The sequence below is a fragment of the Musa acuminata genome, chromosome BXJ2-10, assembly GCF_036884655.1.
Source record: "Musa acuminata AAA Group cultivar baxijiao chromosome BXJ2-10, Cavendish_Baxijiao_AAA, whole genome shotgun sequence".
NCBI lineage: Eukaryota > Viridiplantae > Streptophyta > Magnoliopsida > Zingiberales > Musaceae > Musa > Musa acuminata.
The window spans coordinates 26,071,741-26,089,954 of NC_088347.1; the positions used below are offsets into that span (position 1 = coordinate 26,071,741).

General features: G+C 42.6%; 3 protein-coding genes and 1 long non-coding RNA gene across 7 annotated transcripts; 1 reads left to right on the forward strand and 3 right to left on the reverse strand.

Annotated features, from left to right (window-relative positions):
• Window positions 1-1,368: 1,368 nt before the first annotated feature.
• Window positions 1,369-3,155, reverse strand: LOC135624175 (protein PHYTOCHROME KINASE SUBSTRATE 4-like). Its single transcript, XM_065127582.1, has 2 exons — window positions 2,986-3,155; window positions 1,369-2,837 (listed from the first exon to the last, which is right to left on the reverse strand). The coding sequence occupies exon 2, from the start codon at window positions 2,813-2,815 to the stop codon at window positions 1,574-1,576; it is 1,242 nt and encodes a 413-aa protein (XP_064983654.1). The 5' UTR covers window positions 2,816-2,837; window positions 2,986-3,155; the 3' UTR covers window positions 1,369-1,573.
• A 1,647-nt stretch (window positions 3,156-4,802) lies between these two features.
• LOC135625990 (WUSCHEL-related homeobox 11-like) lies at window positions 4,803-7,479 on the reverse strand. 2 transcript variants are annotated; one of them, XM_065131170.1, is made up of 3 exons: window positions 6,254-7,139; window positions 5,586-5,761; window positions 4,803-5,204 (listed from the first exon to the last, which is right to left on the reverse strand). In XM_065131170.1, exons 1-3 carry the CDS (start codon window positions 6,744-6,746, stop codon window positions 5,187-5,189), a joined length of 687 nt encoding a protein of 228 aa, XP_064987242.1. In that variant the 5' UTR covers window positions 6,747-7,139; the 3' UTR covers window positions 4,803-5,186. The 2 variants fall into 2 exon arrangements, with proteins under 2 accessions (XP_064987242.1, XP_064987243.1); XM_065131171.1 differs by lacking the exon at window positions 4,803-5,204 and adding an exon at window positions 5,217-5,455 and having other exon boundaries at window positions 6,254-7,479.
• Window positions 7,480-11,469: 3,990 nt separating this feature from the next.
• LOC135625863 (transcription factor CSA-like) lies at window positions 11,470-13,312 on the forward strand. Of its 3 annotated transcripts, none has more exons than XM_065130977.1 (4): window positions 11,470-11,700; window positions 11,868-12,217; window positions 12,320-12,793; window positions 12,873-13,312. In XM_065130977.1, exons 2-4 carry the CDS (start codon window positions 11,881-11,883, stop codon window positions 13,136-13,138), a joined length of 1,077 nt encoding a protein of 358 aa, XP_064987049.1. In that variant the 5' UTR covers window positions 11,470-11,700; window positions 11,868-11,880; the 3' UTR covers window positions 13,139-13,312. The 3 variants fall into 3 exon arrangements, with proteins under 3 accessions (XP_064987049.1, XP_064987047.1, XP_064987048.1); XM_065130975.1 differs by having other exon boundaries at window positions 11,471-11,724; XM_065130976.1 differs by having other exon boundaries at window positions 11,471-12,217.
• Window positions 13,313-14,230: 918 nt separating this feature from the next.
• LOC135624736 (uncharacterized) lies at window positions 14,231-17,798 on the reverse strand. Its single transcript, XR_010491785.1, has 3 exons — window positions 17,559-17,798; window positions 14,917-15,095; window positions 14,231-14,826 (listed from the first exon to the last, which is right to left on the reverse strand). It is a non-coding gene; the product is annotated as an uncharacterized LOC135624736 (long non-coding RNA).
• Window positions 17,799-18,214: the final 416 nt, after the last annotated feature.

Here is an 18,214-nt window from a genome sequence, read left to right on the forward strand (position 1 = left end):
TCAGTTACCACTGGTATAAGACAATATATTAGATATCAGAGTAATTTTCCAGGCAATCATGTGATGTGAATGTGATCAGAAAACTAGCTTAACACAAGGCCAGGTCAAATATTTTGTTCTGCAGGACAAGAACTGTTCTAAGCATAACATCAATCCAAGAGCACTTGTGGGCCTCTTCGTCTCTGAAGGCCTAAAAGAATGGTAAGTTCATCATGCAGCATACTAGCTTTCATATATTGCAGAGCTATTATTACTCTGTGTGGCCAGTGCTGGGAGTCCTTATCAATAAGATCTTTTTGTCCATCATATAGATCTATTTTCCATTTTATCTGTTAGATCTGCAAATCTAAGAAAATTGCATCATCTATAGAGTTTGGGGACTGTTCATCTTGAGCAGAATGGATGGAAAGCACAATTGTCCTACTATGCTTATGCTACACCTCAAAGATAATGAGTTTACTCAAAAGTTTATAGTCATATCCTAAATTACAAATATTTATTGATGACAAAAGAACACACATGTAGTGATGTGGCAAAGTCAGGATGAATCTAAATATACATGTTTTAGGGGTTAGCTACAATCTATTTGTTTGATTTGTTTTCTGTGAGAAACAACTAATGAAGATTAAATATTTTTTCCTATAAATCATTATACTTTCTATATGAGATAAAATAGATAAAAATATTTCCTTAGGATAAAAGATGATAGCTGTCACTGTTTTCATGGAAAAAAATTGTATATACCTACATTAACATATTTTTATGTAAGAAACATTTTTTTGAAGGATAAATAATAAAGACGAGATTTGAACTCAGCATATTAGGATAACGTATCAAAATCTTTGCCAAATACACTAGCAAACATATTCAAAATATGTCGAATAAGACTTCGAATTTTCGATCTTACCTAAGGTATAAAAAATACACCACTATCAAACCAATATTTAAGGTATAAAAATATGTCAATTGAGATTTTGAATCCTCAATTTTTGATAAATAAATATAATACATCATCATCATCATCAGATTAATATTGAAAGTATATAAGAAAATAAAATGCATATGTATTCACAGGAATCTATTCCAAAACAAAGATGGAAAGCTTGGTCAAAGGTGGTACAATCTTTAGCTCTAAAATGTAATAAGGACAACATCAACAACATGCAGGCCATTTCTTGTAGGAGATTCCATAACAAAACATATCCCTTATGTCCTCTAATGATCAAAAGAAATCAAAAGTGTTTCACGAGGCTTGAGTTGATTTTGTCTACATCATGCTCGCCACCATCATAATTTGTCATATTTCATGATCATTGGTGGTGAGGAAGAAGAGGAACAGACAACAACATGACTCAAAAGCAGTTCTCGTTTGGCTGCATCACCGAGGTTTTGCGCAGCAAAATGTTATATAATTTCTGTGATAAATCGTTCTTGAGAATGTTGATTGTTCATTTGGCTTCATGTATTATGTTTATTATTGCAACAATCCAAAACGTTTTGGCAGCAGAATTCTGAAGAAGAAAACAACACGCGGGCCGTATTACGTTGGGCTTCGGAACCATCACAGACCGGTTTAGCGCGTTCGAACCGCCCGACGATGCGGGTCGGACCCGACCGGGGACGACACTCGGACCGGGTTTGGCCCCACGCTCACCGCCTTCTCGCTTCGGCACCTCAGAAGCCCGCTGCCTCTCCACCGGCCGCCCGCGGCCGCCGCGAAGCGGAGCTCGCCGCAGGCGGAGGCGGCGCTGTGGAAGTTGGCGAGGCTCGCGCGGTCGAGCCCTTCCGCGGTGGTGACGCTCACCCCGGTCGGCGGCGGGGCCTCGAGGAGGTCGTCGCGGGAGTCGAGGGAGTCGCGGTGGCGGTACGTCGTCTGGGTGGAGAAGCTCTCGATCTCGAAAAGGTCCGAGCTGGCGTCGCTTGCCGCATCGTCATCCGGCGGTGGCTTCGGGATCGGCGCATGGTCAGAGAACGGGAAAACTGCCGTCTCCTTTGATGGCTGGAAGGCCTCCAGGGGCGTTCGTGGTGGCTCTTCGGCGAGGTTGAAAAAGGACGGGTTCAAGATGGAGAAAGAGAAGCCATCGGAATCGCAGAATAGGTTGCTGGAATTAGCCATCCGGCAGCCAATTTCCGCCGAAAATGGCGTCTCTAGCGAGAAAAGGTCCGGATTTTGGGGTGGACTCCCTGGAGTTGTTATCTTCACCTTTATCGTCTCCCCGGAGCCAAACTCGTTGTCGATCTCTTCCCGCGTCGCGCCCTCCGGGATGCTACTGAGACCCACTTCCCGTGTACTAAAGCTGAGATTTTTAGAGGACGGCGACGTCCGTAAATCCAAACCGGAGCGAATCGGGCTTCTGGGCTGGGAGCACTTCTCTTCGACGACGACGGACTTCATCCCCGAGCACGGGCAGCTGCGACCGAATAGGCGGCGGGCGACGGAGGAGGGCCACTTGAAGCGCAAGGCACTCGCGGTGACGGCGACGGACCCGTCAAGGGCAAGGCCCAAATGGCTGTTCCAGCTGACCTCCGACGAGGCGGTCGGCGTCGCGTAGAACGAACAGGTCGGGCCGTGCCTCGCATGACCATCAACCGAGGAGAGCGAAAAGCCGCTCCGTTGGGCAGAAAGGTTGCACCTTTGGGCGGGTCCGTTGAGAATTATGGTCCGCCTGATGGCGTCGTGCTCTTCTTTAAAGCAGCGGTCCGCGTCGAAGATGCTCAGCTCGCAACGGCCAATGCGGCGGCCTTCGTCGGCGAAGGTGGCGGAGTCCCTGCTTGGCCTCCGAGCAAAGCTTGTAGTTACTCTGTCTCTGTCCATCGCACACGCACACCGCCTAACTCTGTCAAGAGGAAAACAAGATGATTGAAAACTGAATAGTTCAGCAGATGATTGAAGCCATTGAGAGGTTTATATAGAGTTCAAATAAACAAATTTAAAGCTTTTTCTTGTCTTATCTAATAACTCTTTTGTTACGAATGCATACTTACAGTGTTGACTTCAAAGCTTTGTTTACCAGCAAATACTACTCTTTCCAATATGTTCAAGATTCCAGGTGAAATCATATCAGATCCTAATGATGGAAGGGAAGACAAATCTTTGAAAGCTGGGGTGATCAATGAACACATGTTTTGAACAGACATGGCTTTCTTGAGTTGGAATTGGAGCCACATGCAAAGAAGACATCTTAATTAGGCATGATTGCATTATGCCCTGCATGTCTTATATTGGATGCATCGACCATAGACTAGCTTTGGATTTAGATAATTAATCTTGTTTTGTTGTTTCCAGCTATCTGAAATAGTCTGCATAGATCCTTTACTGTTGTTTGAGCTCAAATATTAATTGGACAAACATATCGTCTTTACCAGCATCTGCGGTTGTGCTTTTCCTCTCAAAAGACCAAAGAAGATGAGTTACTGCAATCATTCATAGACCAGGAAATGAGGTTGATGAAACTGACCCTTCATTACTACACTGATGTTCCTTCTACTCCAACAATGAGAGGAAAAGTGCTGAGTGCATCTTGTCCACATGCTTCGTTGTGCTCCCATTCTTGCATGTTGAGGTAGCATAACACATGAAGGTAGGCTCATGTGTTTGGGAGACATAAGAACACTAAGTTCTTGTCAGATCTTGTTCATTAACTCTGGCCTCATAATCTTCATCTAGAATCTGCCTACACTTTTGATGTAACCTCCATGATGAACTCTCAACCTTTCAGTACATACTTGAGGCTCTGTTTTGTTGTGTCTCCATGCAGAGTTCTACAGTGAATCTATCACTTCAGTGGACACAATGTCTCTTGGTCATCTAACAGCATTGCTTTGATGCTTTTTGTCTGTATTACAAGGATGAAAACACTAGTTTGTGCACACAGCTGCTGCCATTATTTCCTTGTCTGCAGATTAGATTGGGTCAAAAAATGCTGACATTATATGGTTGACATGATTGTTGTATTTATTATGTTACATCAGTCATGTAACCTTAGCATGAATTGACCAACTAGCAGTTTGATAGAGGTATATGATACACAAAGTTGTGTAATGATAGTTGCTAAGATGAATTACACAATCACTTTAGTCTTCCCCTATAGGGTAAGATTTGAAGTAGTTTGAGTGCAAATCTAAGGCCAAAATCCACTGATTCTCTAAGCTACAGGGTATAGTTGAAATGCCTGCTTTGATTGTTTGGAAAGATGAGGATTTCATGGTCATTCAGAATGCGAGAAACATGTTTTGTATAACATGAAATAAGAATGCAGTAATATTACAATTAGATGTAAGGACATATCAAAGAAACATGAACTTTGGTTGTACTTTGTAAGATCTAGCAGAAGAGTCAGTCATAAAAGAAGAAAGGAGGAAGCAGCAATCATTTGGTTGCACCAAAAGATCAATTCATTAAATAAGAAAAAGAATGACTTCTTTTGATTGTTGTACAGTAGTGTTTCTCCTTGACATCAAATTTATAATAACAAGGATATCAGCAGAGAAAAATAGTTTTTTTTGGCAATTGTGTTTTTATTTTGTTTTTTGGTTGACCGAATTGGCAATCGAGTTGAGAAAAATATATATTTTTAGAAATTAGCAAAAATAGTTTGTACAATGCTTGTTGTCTTCCTAGTTAGAAAATGATCATGATATACCTTGCTCAACCAAAGAAAAAGTATTCCTTGGTTGACATATTATATTCCAATTTTTGGCATGAATTAGAAATTAGCTTCATCTTGTCCATTATAGCTTTTGAGGGAAATCATTTTATCTTGAGAGATGTTTTCAGTCATGTCCATCTTGTAAGATTCAGAATAATCAAGGAATTCATAGTTCCAAGTTGTACTGTTTCTGCTGTACTCCACAAATGCAATTGGATAAACAAACATACAAATACAATATGTTTGTTTCCTGTTCTCCCAAATACAAACACCAGCAAGTGCACACAAGTTGAGACTCTTCAACACCCTCTTTCTTCAATCTATTTGAAGAATAAGACTCTTCAACACCATAACAGTAGAAAAGCTACAGCAGCTTTAGCCCCAGTGGAATAAGACACATGATGTGGTGGCAGCTCATTGAAGTGTCAAGAAGAGGTGAGCTCTCTTCTTCTGAGACCCAAATCAATGAACCATCCTAAGTTCTGGTCAATGAAATCATTGAAGTCATTTCATTCTGCTGATGCCATCTGTCTTACACTAAGTAGATTGAGATACCTGTCAAGGGACAAGAAATCATATGAACCTTTTTAGAAACATTAGGTTTACATCAAAACACACACAAACATTAGAGAGAGAGAGAGAGAGAGCCAAAGGATACAACTAATTTGAGCATGCTCATTAAAAATCATGTGTCTTCAGATTTGTAGCCTTTGCATAGAGTAGGATAAGAAAACAAATTGTTTTACTGTCTGGCAATATAATTCCAAATGATAAATAACATAGAAGCATCAAACCAAGATAAATTCCTGCATGAGTATATATAATAGTGTTTAGAGATCGAAACCAATGATTCTGAGCATCAGCTGAAATGAACTAAATAACATTTCTATGTACAATTACCAATCACATTGGCATGAATTAAATAGAGCAGCTCACCAAGAAATAACTTTCACCCATCTGCAAGCTCTGCAGTAGAATTCCATATTCATTGATCGGAAGAAGCTCCCCAGAGGAATGGACAAGCATCACATTTTGGCCAAATGTAGCCCTCAAATCTATAGGACCCCTTGGAACCTCTGAAGGGATGCCATTGATGAAAACAGTAATAGTCCCTGCATTCATGCAGCTAATAATGAAATTAATGCATGTTATCTCTGCAATATTCCCCTCAGAATCATAATTCAATGAGTAGAAAAGCAGTGTTCATGAAGGAGCAACTGATTAATATGCATAGTTTATGCTCATCATGTATGCTTTCCTGTGATCTAGCATATATAGCAGGTCTCATCAACATAACAGGAAAAACCAAAACCAATGCAGTAAATTGCTTGACAATCTGCTTCTCTTCTTGCTCAAAGAAGATACAAAGCTTCCTTATAGTCGACAAAGTGAGTACAAGGATTGTAATCCGAATTTAGTTGTGATCTATTAGACTGATCAAAAAGATGTTCTTGTTTTGATACTGTAAAAAGCCGTGATAAAAAGGAATTCCAGTTTGATGAATTCAATCCAAGAGAGCATTGGTCTAATTTAATTGAACTAAATGCCATCAATGTTCGATAGAAAGCTTGTGCAAAAGGGCGAACACATAACCATGCACTAACCAGGTTGATGGTCTAGGGAAGGGCACACATGAGGATTCTGGCCACTGCCCATGAAGCCCATCTGGCGTGAGATCGAGAAGAGATCATCACCACCTCCGTCATGCACCACCAAGCTAGAGAAGGAAGAAGAGGCAGAAGAAGAGCAGGGAAAGAAGCTGCCTCCTCCGGAAGAGTTATTGGACGATGTGCTCGACGAGCTGGAGGAGGCTGGTTCGTACAGAACTGCACCACCCGAAGCTTGCAGCTGCCGCTGGCGGCGGCGGGACCTCGATCTTCGGTTCTGGAACCAGTAGAAGACGTTGGCATCGCCGACTGAGCCGAACCTCTCGAGCAGCTTGCGGATCCTCACCGTCTCCTCCTTGGGAGGGTTAACCATGCCGCTGTTGAAGATGGACTCCAGTATCAGGATCTGCTCCGGTTTCGGGGTCCAACGGGAGCGGACGGCCTCCGCGGCGGTGGAGCTGCGGTTTGGGCTGTTCCTCTGCTCATCCATGGCGATGGTGAGGTAGGTGATGGTGGGAGACCGAAGTCAATCGGAGTGCAAGAGGAGGAGGCGGAGGAGGAGGAGAGAGAGAGAGAGAGAGATCAACAGTGCTATGTGCACAGATCGCCAACCACACAATGCTTCCACAACACAACAAGCGTGTGCTGAGTTATTTATAGATGGAGAATTCTCTTGATCTAATTAGAACAGACTAAGATGGCTATAGAGACATCATAGATGTCTTCATGCAATTAATCTGCTGTAATTGCATGCTCTTCCTAACAATTCATGCATCGAACAGATTAACCCTCATCAGGGAGGGCACCTATGTGCATCATACTTCATGGTTCCAGAACACAGTGTGAGCTTCTTCCTAGGTTTCTCGTGTGGACGGTCCAAAGGGTGGCAAGGAAGGGTTTGGCTCTGCACTGTAGAGGAGCATGTGATGCATGGGGATGTGGGACGCTCCCAGGAATGGTCAAAGAACCACAGCGCTAATTTATTAGGGCTGACGTCGTGTGGACGGGCACAGAAACCCAGAGATGACAGCAGATGAAGAAGAGGAAGGAGGTAAAGGGTTGGCCCAAAGTTCGGTTCACTTTGCCGTCTTATCACAGCAGAAACCGATATGACATCGGAGACTGCGGAGGCCTGATGGTGTTGCTTGGCTTTCTCACCATTGTCCCCCCTCTCCCTTCCACGGCCACCGAAGGACCATCGTTCGTAGTTTCCCTTCACCATTTCACATTATTGGCTGCGATAATAGCCAGAAACCATGCAACTCCATGCATGCAGAGCATCACAAGCAAGAAAACAAGGCATTTCGATGGCCTTCTACCTTTCACATCACGTGAAACGGAGTCTATCTTCTTCTTGTCATCACAGGTCCAATGGAACCACAGCATTTCTGACAGTCTTGCTCTGATTACCATGGAATATTTCCTCGAAGTTCTTTACTAGCATGTCGTTTCTGGATCTAATTATAAGGCAGCAAAAGGACAAACCGCCCGGTGGAATAATCTGATCCTTGATTACGTGCGTTAACTCTTTCCATCACATAGTGAAACCTGCCTAACCCCTTGTTTGGTGCAGAGACTCATCTCTGGGAATAATTCTGTCTTCCATGCGCTTCCTTTAGTACTAACAGCACCCTAGAAACTAGGGCATGAGACCGGAGGTGATGATTCATCGAGCAAATGGAAAAGAAACCTACCTTTGGTTGGTGACATTAGTCAAAAGAGTGAAGTGTGGGGTTTCATCTCTCAGGTTGCGCCTTTCTTTTAAGCACTTGAACTATACATTCTGCACCATCAATGATGAGGATGTGATCAACCTGCTCTCCAACGAAGATGTTGCATGTCAATGTTTGATGCTGCAGCTGCGTCAGTTTCCTCTCTCAAAGATTCTCAGATGGGCCCTCCATGTGCTACACTTTTTTTGGTGCAGCCTCATTCTTCGTTTCTAAGTCGATCTTAGAATATGTTTGCACTCTGTCTTTTAAGGTTTTCTGTTGTTTCTATCTGCTCGATTAGATCTTTAGATCAGATCTATGATCTATGATCATGCACCTAATAAAAACTATACTTGTAATGCTAAAAGAAAGGCCCAAAAAAAATTACAAGTTTTGTACTATCATTGAGGAGTGGATGCAAAGAACCTTTTTTTCTGATCCCCTTTGCTTTCGGAATAGTTCTGATCTCGACTGCATACATTGAACGACTCCATAAAGGACATGAAACATCATAATTATGCAGACAATTCGGTGTCTTTTGTGAGCCGGAAAAGCCGCTATCAGTTGAGCTACTGAAATGGTCTGCACATCGATCATCCAAGTTCTATGCGGCAAATCAACTGCTGCATCCACCTGCACTGATGGAATGCATGCACGCTGCAGCTTCATCAATGTAATCCACCGTATGCAAGTGATTCGTTGAGGAAGCAATCCCTGGATAGGTTCATGCACCTCGAGTCGATGATGATAGTGTGAGGCACAGAGCAAGTACAAGTCCCTGATAATTAACTCAATGCTATGACTGATTGGGACGCAAGTTTATTCTGCTTCGTACGCAGCTCTTGTGTACAAGCAAGCAGCACAGTAGTCCAAGCAGGGATGAGACCAAACGACGACGACGACGACAAAAGTTTGGTGCAGTGGGGAGTTCTTCGTTCTCTAAGCCAACCCTTCTTCCTGTTGCATGTGCATGCCCCCAAAGCCAAGCCATGCGTTCTTGGTCGGTGTCTCTCAGCAGTTTCTCTAATATATTCTCTCCCTCCTTCTCTCTCTCTGCTGCTGCTGCTATTGCTGCCGCTTGGAAGGTGATTGCTGTACTTCACAAGGTCTCGTCTAGGGTTTTGGGCCATAAACGCGTGGAATGGAGTGGATAAACTAGCATGGAGTGGTGAGATGAGATCTTTGGATCGGTGGGTGGCCATGGTGTTGTGCATTCCTTTGCACCCACTGATTCCCTAGACTGCTAACTTGTGATGTCGGCAAAGATTTGGTCGGCTGAGGTGCACAGTTCTGATGTTGATACGAGCTTCCAATATATGATCGGTGTGTAGATCGAGTGTTGTTGACTCTTCTTAGTGATGACGGTCCAATAATATGCATCATGTCAAGAACAAATGCTATGAAGACTTCACATTTAGAAAGCCACCCAGCTTAATTATGAGCTTCATGGGCTAACATGCAAATGTCATGTAGCAGATATTACTACAGGACCTTCCCAGCCCAACCTAGTCAAAGCCATAGTCTGTTCTCCTTTGACTTTCCTGAAAAATTTATATAGATATATATCCTTTAAACAAGGATTTTTTTTATTTTTTATTATCATCCAAAAAATAGAAATCCAATTATTATTAAATTATTTTTTTAAAAATACTCCACTTTTTATTTTTCGTAAAGCTATCCTTCACTTTTAAATTTATTTATATTGACCTTTCATTTTTTTACACAGAAAAAAGTTATTTATGACGTAATATGTAAATTAAGAGATATTTTGAAATTGTTTGAAAATAGGAAAAATATGGCACTTTGTGAGGAAAAAATTATGGAGAAATCGCTCATTATTATTATTCCTATAATAATAATAATTATTATTATTATTATTATTTTACGTTTTCTTCACAGTGAGAACTTCCAATATCGTAAGCTCCCTCGATCGTACACGTGTCCTGGTCAATGCACCAACGGCCCCCACGCACGTGTTACCACCTCCCTGTCGCGTCGACGTCACAGTGGAACGCGATAAAAGCGTGAGCCGTGTTCGGAATAGCGAACCGGAAAAGACAGAGAAACGCCTCGGGAAACGAACAGAAAGGCGAGCCATAAATGCGTAACGGAAGGCGAGTTACGAAACGGCTCCGTTACGATGCCCTGCCGTGACCGAGACATGCGTCGTGTACGTCCAATTTAACGCCATCCGTAACGGCCGTTTTCTTCCCGCTCCCCCCCCCCCCCCCCCCCCCCGGGGTGCCATGAAGATTTCCAACCACTGTTGCCAGAGCCCTCGAGAGACTCTGCAGGCTGTAAAAGGAGAAAAGAGTAGAGAGGAAAACAATTTTGTGGGATATTCTTGTCATATATGATCTGATTAAAATGGATAAGAATAGAAAATAGATTGAGAGGAAAATGCCAGAAAAAAAAAAAAAAGAAATGGTTTCGGGAAGAGATAAAAAGGGGCGGGTGAGGGAAAGAAGGGAAGCAGCTCCCTCTGCTGTCTCCCTGCCCACCTGCAGCTGCCCTTGTGGAGGGCCATCACAAGTGGCTGTCCATCATGGCCCTACTCATGGCAGCAGGGAGATGAGTGCCTACTTGCTGGTACCTAAAATGACAAGGTCTAAGGTGACACATAAATCCGAGAAATACAAGTTCTGATGGAAGGAAAACCAAGTGTGTTAAGGTTGTGTGTTCTATTGAAGAGTCAGATGATTAAGCTCTTTTGTTCTGTGGGGACATGAGAGTTGGAACACCAAGTGTTCATGGACACCTTCAATGTGCATGTTTGGTCACCTTCATTAATTATATTTGTCATTCCAACAAGGAAGATTGCCCATGATTTGTAAGGTTTACAGTGATGTCATGGATGTCACATTGCCTCTGTGCTATCTCTGAAGGAAAGAAGATATCACAAGCAACAAAATGAAGATGACAGCTTCAAGACTGATGTGATCTAATCAGTCGACATTCCTGCATTTAACCTTTTCTTTTAAGCAGCAAATATTGACTCATAAAAGGTAGATGGTGGGAGTACGATTAGGTTCAACTGGGCTACTCTGTCAAACCAGTAGTTTTCAAACAACAAAGTGGAATTTAAAGCAAAGCAAAGCAAGCTAATTGGATTATAATACATGAAAGTTTTGTTCTCAGTTGCAGCACGAAAAAGATAAATGTCAAGTGTGGTTGATTACTGCATGCTTATAACACAAATTTGATGAATATAATTCCCAAAGAAGAATATATCAACTTTGGGAGAAGAGTGAAGATGAAGAAAGAAGGAAGGGTTGTGATGAGGCAGTGAAGAAGGACAAGAGTTAGGAAGGGAGTACATGGCTCAGTAAATAAAAGATGGAGGAGAGAACATAAAATGAAATGGCCAACAAGCAATTGTACTGTTGCCTCTGCTTGTGTGAAACAATTACTTCTTTTTCTCTTCTTTTTCGTGGGTTTTTTAATCTTCTGTATTTTCTTTTTCTTATGGGGGTTGACAAAGTAAGCTGAGGTCGGAGTGGTGGGTGCTAATGGACAAGAGAGTTCTGGTGCTTTTGCCCAGGCCTGGAGAGACAGAGGGCAGCTCTGATATAAAGGAGAATGGTGAGAGACTCAGACTTCCAACCCACACGAGTGGCTCTCTTTTGAACCCTGTGCTTGCAACCCCCAATGCCCACACCCTCAGTGCTATCAGTCTAAGAGTAAGGGAAGCATAGAAAGAGAAAGAAGATAGTGGAGGAGAAAGATAAAGAGGTCTGTGGTTTTCTTCTACCAAAGGCAAGCTGACTCTTCCTTTGTTTTCCATCTTTATGTTTCTCTCTCAGTTCCATGTTTGCAGTATGCATCAACAACCTTTGCTTGCTGTTCTAAGGGATCTCATTGCACTCTGGTTTTTTTCCCTTTTATTTTTTGGATTGAAGAAGAAAACCAGAAATGGCTTCTGATGAACCCAAATCCATAGGTGACATGGGATTGTTTGCTCCACCACCACCTCCATCTCCGGGGGCCATGGAATGTTTGGGTGGTGAACGAGCTTGGGGGTTTCAGAGTTTGGCAGGGGGGAAAGACTATCATGAAGGTGAGCAGAACAGCTGCCTAGGTGAGGAAGCTGAAGGTGGTGATGACACCAACCATGAGAGTGGCCAGCAGCACAAGCTTTGTGTTAGGGGTCACTGGAGGCCTGCTGAGGATGCGAAGCTCAAGGAGCTCGTGTCTCAGTATGGCCCCCAGAACTGGAACCTGATTGCTGAGAAGCTAGAAGGAAGATCTGGTACTCATCCGGAGTGAACATTTTGCTGATTTGTGCAGTATCTAGATGTGTTTTTGATGATCTTCCTCTGCTTCCTCATCTTGCTTTTGGATTACAACACAGGGAAGAGCTGCAGGCTGAGGTGGTTCAACCAGTTGGACCCAAGGATCAACAGGAGTGCCTTCAGCGAGGAAGAAGAGGAGAGGCTTTTGGCCGCGCATAGGCTTTACGGCAACAAATGGGCACTGATTGCTAGGCTCTTCCCTGGCAGGACAGACAATGCAGTCAAGAACCATTGGCATGTCATCATGGCCAGGAAGCACAGGGAGCAGTCCAATGCTTACAGGAAGCGGAAGGCCTCCAACCTTCCCTCCCTTGGCCCTCCCCCAGTTCAGGCCATCCTGTCCAGGAGGATGGAGGTGAACACCATCATCCACGCTTGCAGTGGTGAGTCCACCATCACGAGCGCCAGAGATGAATCTGCTTCCACTTGCACAGACCTCTCCCTCACTTCCTTCACCAGCAGGGCTTTCCCAAACCTCCTCTACAGATCCTGCCCAACCCACCAGCCAACACATCCCTGTGATATCTCCATTGGTATCAAGTCCTTTCTCTTGTAAAAGATTGTTTCTTGTGTTTCTCTTTAGGTATCTGATGGCACTGACTCTACATGCAGTTAAGGATGGAAAGGTCCACCCTGCAAGGAATGGATGCCACGACAAGTTTGGTGATGCCGGTCGTGGCTTTTTCTCTGGAGTTGCTCCCATGGAGTTGGTTCCTGGGGCTGATCAAGCTGCTTACTCTTGTTCAACCACAGAGGCCTCAGCGAGTGGCACAGTGGTCTACCGCAGGAGCAATGCTTGGCCCCAAGCTGAACCTGATCATGGAAGGGAGAAGATTAGGATACCCTTCATAGATTTCCTAGGTGTTGGTGCAACATAGGAAGAGGGCGACAGGGGAGGAGAGTCCAATGAAAGAGATTGGAAATTTTGTGAAACCAGTTCTGCTGAGACCTTTAATCCTAGTAAGATTCCATGTTCATTGTCCAAATCTCAGACATAAAATGGTTTGCATGGCCACTCGGTTTCATAGTGCAAGTGGTGGTTCAGAACTCAAGCTTGTGCTTTGGAAAATCTCATGATTGCTTTGGTGTTTACTGCTAACCTAATCAACATAATCTTCTCATTCTACCCGCACTGATATAAGACATGTTCCTGCTTAGAAGTTAGAACAGTCTTCAGACACAGTCAATGGATCCTCTCTGGTTTGCTGGAGAAAATTCTGGCAGCCCAACGTGGAGATGATTCTGGAGAGGTCGCTGCTGCGTTGTCAGATTTCTCACGTAATCAAGCAGTCAATCTTCGGAGCAGATGAACTGCTGTAACATAATCTAAATGATTGAAGCAGGATGGATGATGCGAAGATGTTGGCATGGATGTTTGTGCATGACCATTCCAAGCCTCATTTCCCAGATTTTTTTTCTTGATGACTACAACTCGACACCATTTGGCTGCAATAAATGTCATTGAATCAATCCAATGCAGTTCGGACACTTCACACTAAAATTAAGGAACAGTCAGAGCGTTCTTGTTGATTCCAAACGACATTACTGCGTCTGTCTTCGTTCGATCAGGGATTTACTGGGTTTGGTTTCGATGCAGAGGGGGGAAAAAATAGATTTAATAGGAAACATCATTTTCTTTGCTACAAGATAATGATTAGGACAGCTTCAGGCAAAATAATTCAGAGGTTGCACCTGGCGATTCTTTCTTGAATCCAATTGCCAATGAGAATGACTGCAGACTTTAGAATGTGAGTTTTAAGCTTGTTTTCGGCTGTTTCTTTTGGAGTTTAGTCTCTGAAGATGATGTTAATTCCTTTCTGGTGGTCAGTCTTTTGTTTGCATCTTAAACATATAGCAGCAATTGACAGGATTCTTTTGATTCCCATTGCCATAGGATAGATTTTTTTTTGATATGGAGAATTAAGTACTGAAAAATCTGATAAAATACAAGTTCTTCCTGATGAAATAGTCATTAAACATTCCAACCTCAAATAAGTCAATCTCATGCAGGATAAACAGTATAGTTTATATATCTTTGGAGTTAAGAACAACAACAAAGATATATATTTCTTTTCTTAACAATAACACATGAGGTTTTAGATGCTCCCAGACAAAAACCTAACTCTCTCCAAGCCATCAAAGAGACTGGTTTTGAAGGCCAGAGCATTAATTTTGCACTGCTGAGCTTCCACCTTGACCACAACACCCTCTTCTCCGGTGGAAGCTGCAGTTTCCAAAGGTTAAAAGGGAGATGCACAAAGCTCGCCAGTGGAACACAGACTGCTTCCCTGAGAACTGTCCAAGCCACTGTGACTTGTTTTGACATGACTTCACCTAATGTCCTGCATCACAGGCTTTCCTTTCAGTGAGTAACGACCCCCCTTCACAGCAACAGGTTCCAAGCTCTTCTGGCCCAGAATTCTAGGGTGGGGCCATGGCTTCACCACCCATAAATGGCAAGAGAGAAACCTGGGTAGGCAGGGGAGAAGACCTCTAGTGTTGTCTTCTTTTCCAACTCTGAGGGCCATTTGGTGATCACAGTGTACTGGAGACTGCCTCCCCAAGCCTGCAATCATGGTGGTGAACAGTCAACTCCCAATGAAGTGGTTTGATCTTTAGGAAGAAAGAAATAGGAGAGGGAGAAGAGACTGTTTACAGTGTTTGACAGGGTGGTGACAGGATGGTTCAGGCTCAAGCCAACCCATCGCAGGGAAGCAGTAACAAGCAGCCAAGCTCACATGTTCACCCCAATACAAAAGTTTGCACTTTATGTTTTGTCTCCTCTTGTCAGCTTCAGATTACATGCAAACCACCTTCTACTATCAAGCTGGTCTTCTGCATACAGAACCAAGTTAGAAGAAGAATATTATACAGTGGTTTGAACAGTAAGAACTGTGTTTTCTTCTAGAATTCAAGATCGTGAAATATACATTAAAAAAACAGTAGAATACAATAATAAGTGCAGTGCTGGCCATCCATGATCATTACTAGTCTGACCCCACTCTAAGGAGGCCATCAGAGGATTGAAGGTGCCATCAAACTAAACCGAAGAGACACCATTTATGGGAGGGAGGAGCAGGTGACAGATGGGACAGGCAAACCAGAACCCATAGGATTCATAAACATGGCCAAGTATTAACACTGGTGAGATTTGGTGATCCTTTTGAGGTGGATCTGATGTCAATTATGGAATCAAAGGAGAGGAGAAAGAACAATGGCCACTGACTGCAGGCACGTGGGAGTCTGCAAGCAGTTGAGAAGGCAGTGCTAACTTCTGCTGAGAAAAAGATTGCTCGATGGCTCTTCTTTTAGGGTAAGCTCAAACCATCCAAAGAAGCTCCAACTTTTGGCCTTGATTCAAGGGGGAGAGGGAGGGGGTGGAAACAGCTTCTGGCCTTCGCTACCCGAGTGGTAAGCGTGACTCAAGTTTGATGGGCACTGGAACTGTTCCATGGAACATCCAAAAAGAGAGACTGCAAACTGCAATAACTTAGAACAGTCCAAGAACAAAACGAAAACTTATCTGGAGAAAGGTAGGTGCATGATTCTGATGTGAAGCTTCAGCCACTTATTCTGAACCAATTGTAACAACTTAGAAGAGTCCAAGAACAAAAATGAAACTTATCATTCCAATGTGAAGCTTCAGCCACTGATTCTAAATCAATTGTAATAACTTAGAACAGTCTAAGAACAAAAATGAAACTTATCATTCCGATGTGAAGCTTCAGCCACTGATTCCAAACCAACTGTAACAACTCAGAACAGTCCAAGAACAAAAATGAAACTCATCATTCTGATGTGAAGCTTCAGCCACTGACTCTAAACCAGCTGTTTGTGCTTCCAATAGAATAAATAAAAGGTTGTATCACACAATGGTGATGTTTATGCTCATTTTGATGTCTTGTGTACAGTTTGCACATATTTAAACATTTTCTTCTTGGACTTCTGAAAGCAAAAGGTGCACTCCAATCCATTAATTTTATGTATCTTGGCCTCATCACCAGGAAAGAATGCATGTGTGTATGAGACAAATAGCTCTTCTTTGAACTAAAAATTGGCCGACCATAGGTTGTGGCAACCTCCTGTGTTCCAAGATTGTCACTGGTACAGTCTATAGTACATGATTACTCTCAAGATCACCCACCATTTGTTTATTTTTTTTCCAATACCACTCCATATTTTCTTTCTGGAAACAGAACAAGTTAATGCAAGTTTAAATCTAAATAATTCCATATTTTATTTCTTTTATAAATCAAAGTAGCTACCTTACCATTAAAAAAGATTAAAAGCACAAAGATCATATGCATTCATGAAAAAGTTTGTGGTCACAACAACATCATCAGCAACTATGAACTACTGCTCAAAGCCAGAAAGTTCAAAAAGGTCAGCATTCGTTTCTCAGAGCACTCAATATATTAATTAAATGTGCAGCAACTTTTGACTTAGATAGAACTTAGAAGAAGCCATTTAATATATTAATTAACAGTACAACTGACAGAGCCAGGGAAGCACAAGCATTGTTGACTATGTGATAGGTTTAAGAGCATCCAAGTTCCAAAGTAGACTGTGGCACTGCCTCCTAACATTTGATACTCTGTGGTACCCTCAAGAAGGCTAAAGGACATTGATGACTACTCCATTGTTCTTTAAGAATGATAGAGTTACTTTTGGTCGGCTAAGCCTAGTCATAGTGCACATTAACAACAAAAAGCAACATCAAAGACAACAGTTAAGTCTTTCTTACTAACAAATATAGTATATTTCATTGAACAATGAGCCTCTGTACTATCTTCACTAGTTGGTAGGATCTCACCCCAAAGCTGCTCTTTCTTTTCTTTATCTTAAGAATTTTCATATGTTTCAAACTGCATCAACACCCTCCTAAAGATTTCTCGAATGAAAAATTCCTGCCTTTAACAATCCCACTAAGCTGGGGTTCTTTTTTTGGTTGTATGAACAGTATCAACTTTCAGCTGTAACAGTTGTTGATATCACAGAAACATTACTAAAAATCTTATCTACTGACACTGTTTAACTAATGACTTTACTTGTTTGTCATGATTAATAGCTACAGTATCATTTACTCCAAAGAGTAAATCTTTGGTGGCAACCTGATAAAGGTTCTTGATTGATGCTACTGGTTAGACCAGTAGCAACTTGTTCCAAGGATCAAGAAACAAGCAATGAACATTTCTTATTAGAGTGATAAGAACAGGTTGTAACTTCATTAGACAAAGTGAAAGATCATATTAACAAGATTTAACAAGACACATTTTCAGAAGAACAAAAAGAGTGAACCTGAGGAGTTGGCTTGGATCAAGTCAATGTTGTTCCCAATCCGACATGACGGTCTCGAATCGAGCTACTCGGCCTTTCCAATGGATCGTCGGCTCGAAAGTCAGCAGGCTAGCTTTTCCAATGAAACCCTAAAAGCAGGAGTGAACAAGAAATGGAATAATAATGATGCTGATATCAGCCTTCATCTTCAATGCCTTGGTGGTAAGATGAAGGAAAATGGATGTGTTGATGAACCTTAGGCATGAATGATAGGCCTAAAACAGATTATATATACGAAAAACAATGTGTATGTCCACTTCGAATCAACAAGTTAGATCCTTCAGCATTTTCCCTTTGAAGCAAGACTGCTTCTTGAACTGGCTTTTCATCGATGAGCCTCCCATTCAGCGCACCGGGAGGGAATCATTTCTCTTTATACCACCCTCAATTTGCTGTGGTTGCCACTAGATTCACACGCTCACCCTCGCGGCCCTGAAACATGACCTCGATGCGACCTGGCCGAAATGTCAAAAACACAGTTCTTGAATCCGAATTCCCGGAGGTAAGATCGAATACCCGATGGAGATTAGGGTTTGGTGGATGGCGAATTGGAAAGAAGCCATGGCCGCAGCTTTGTGGTCGAAGGCAATGGCGGTGGGGGTACTCGTGACTGGATA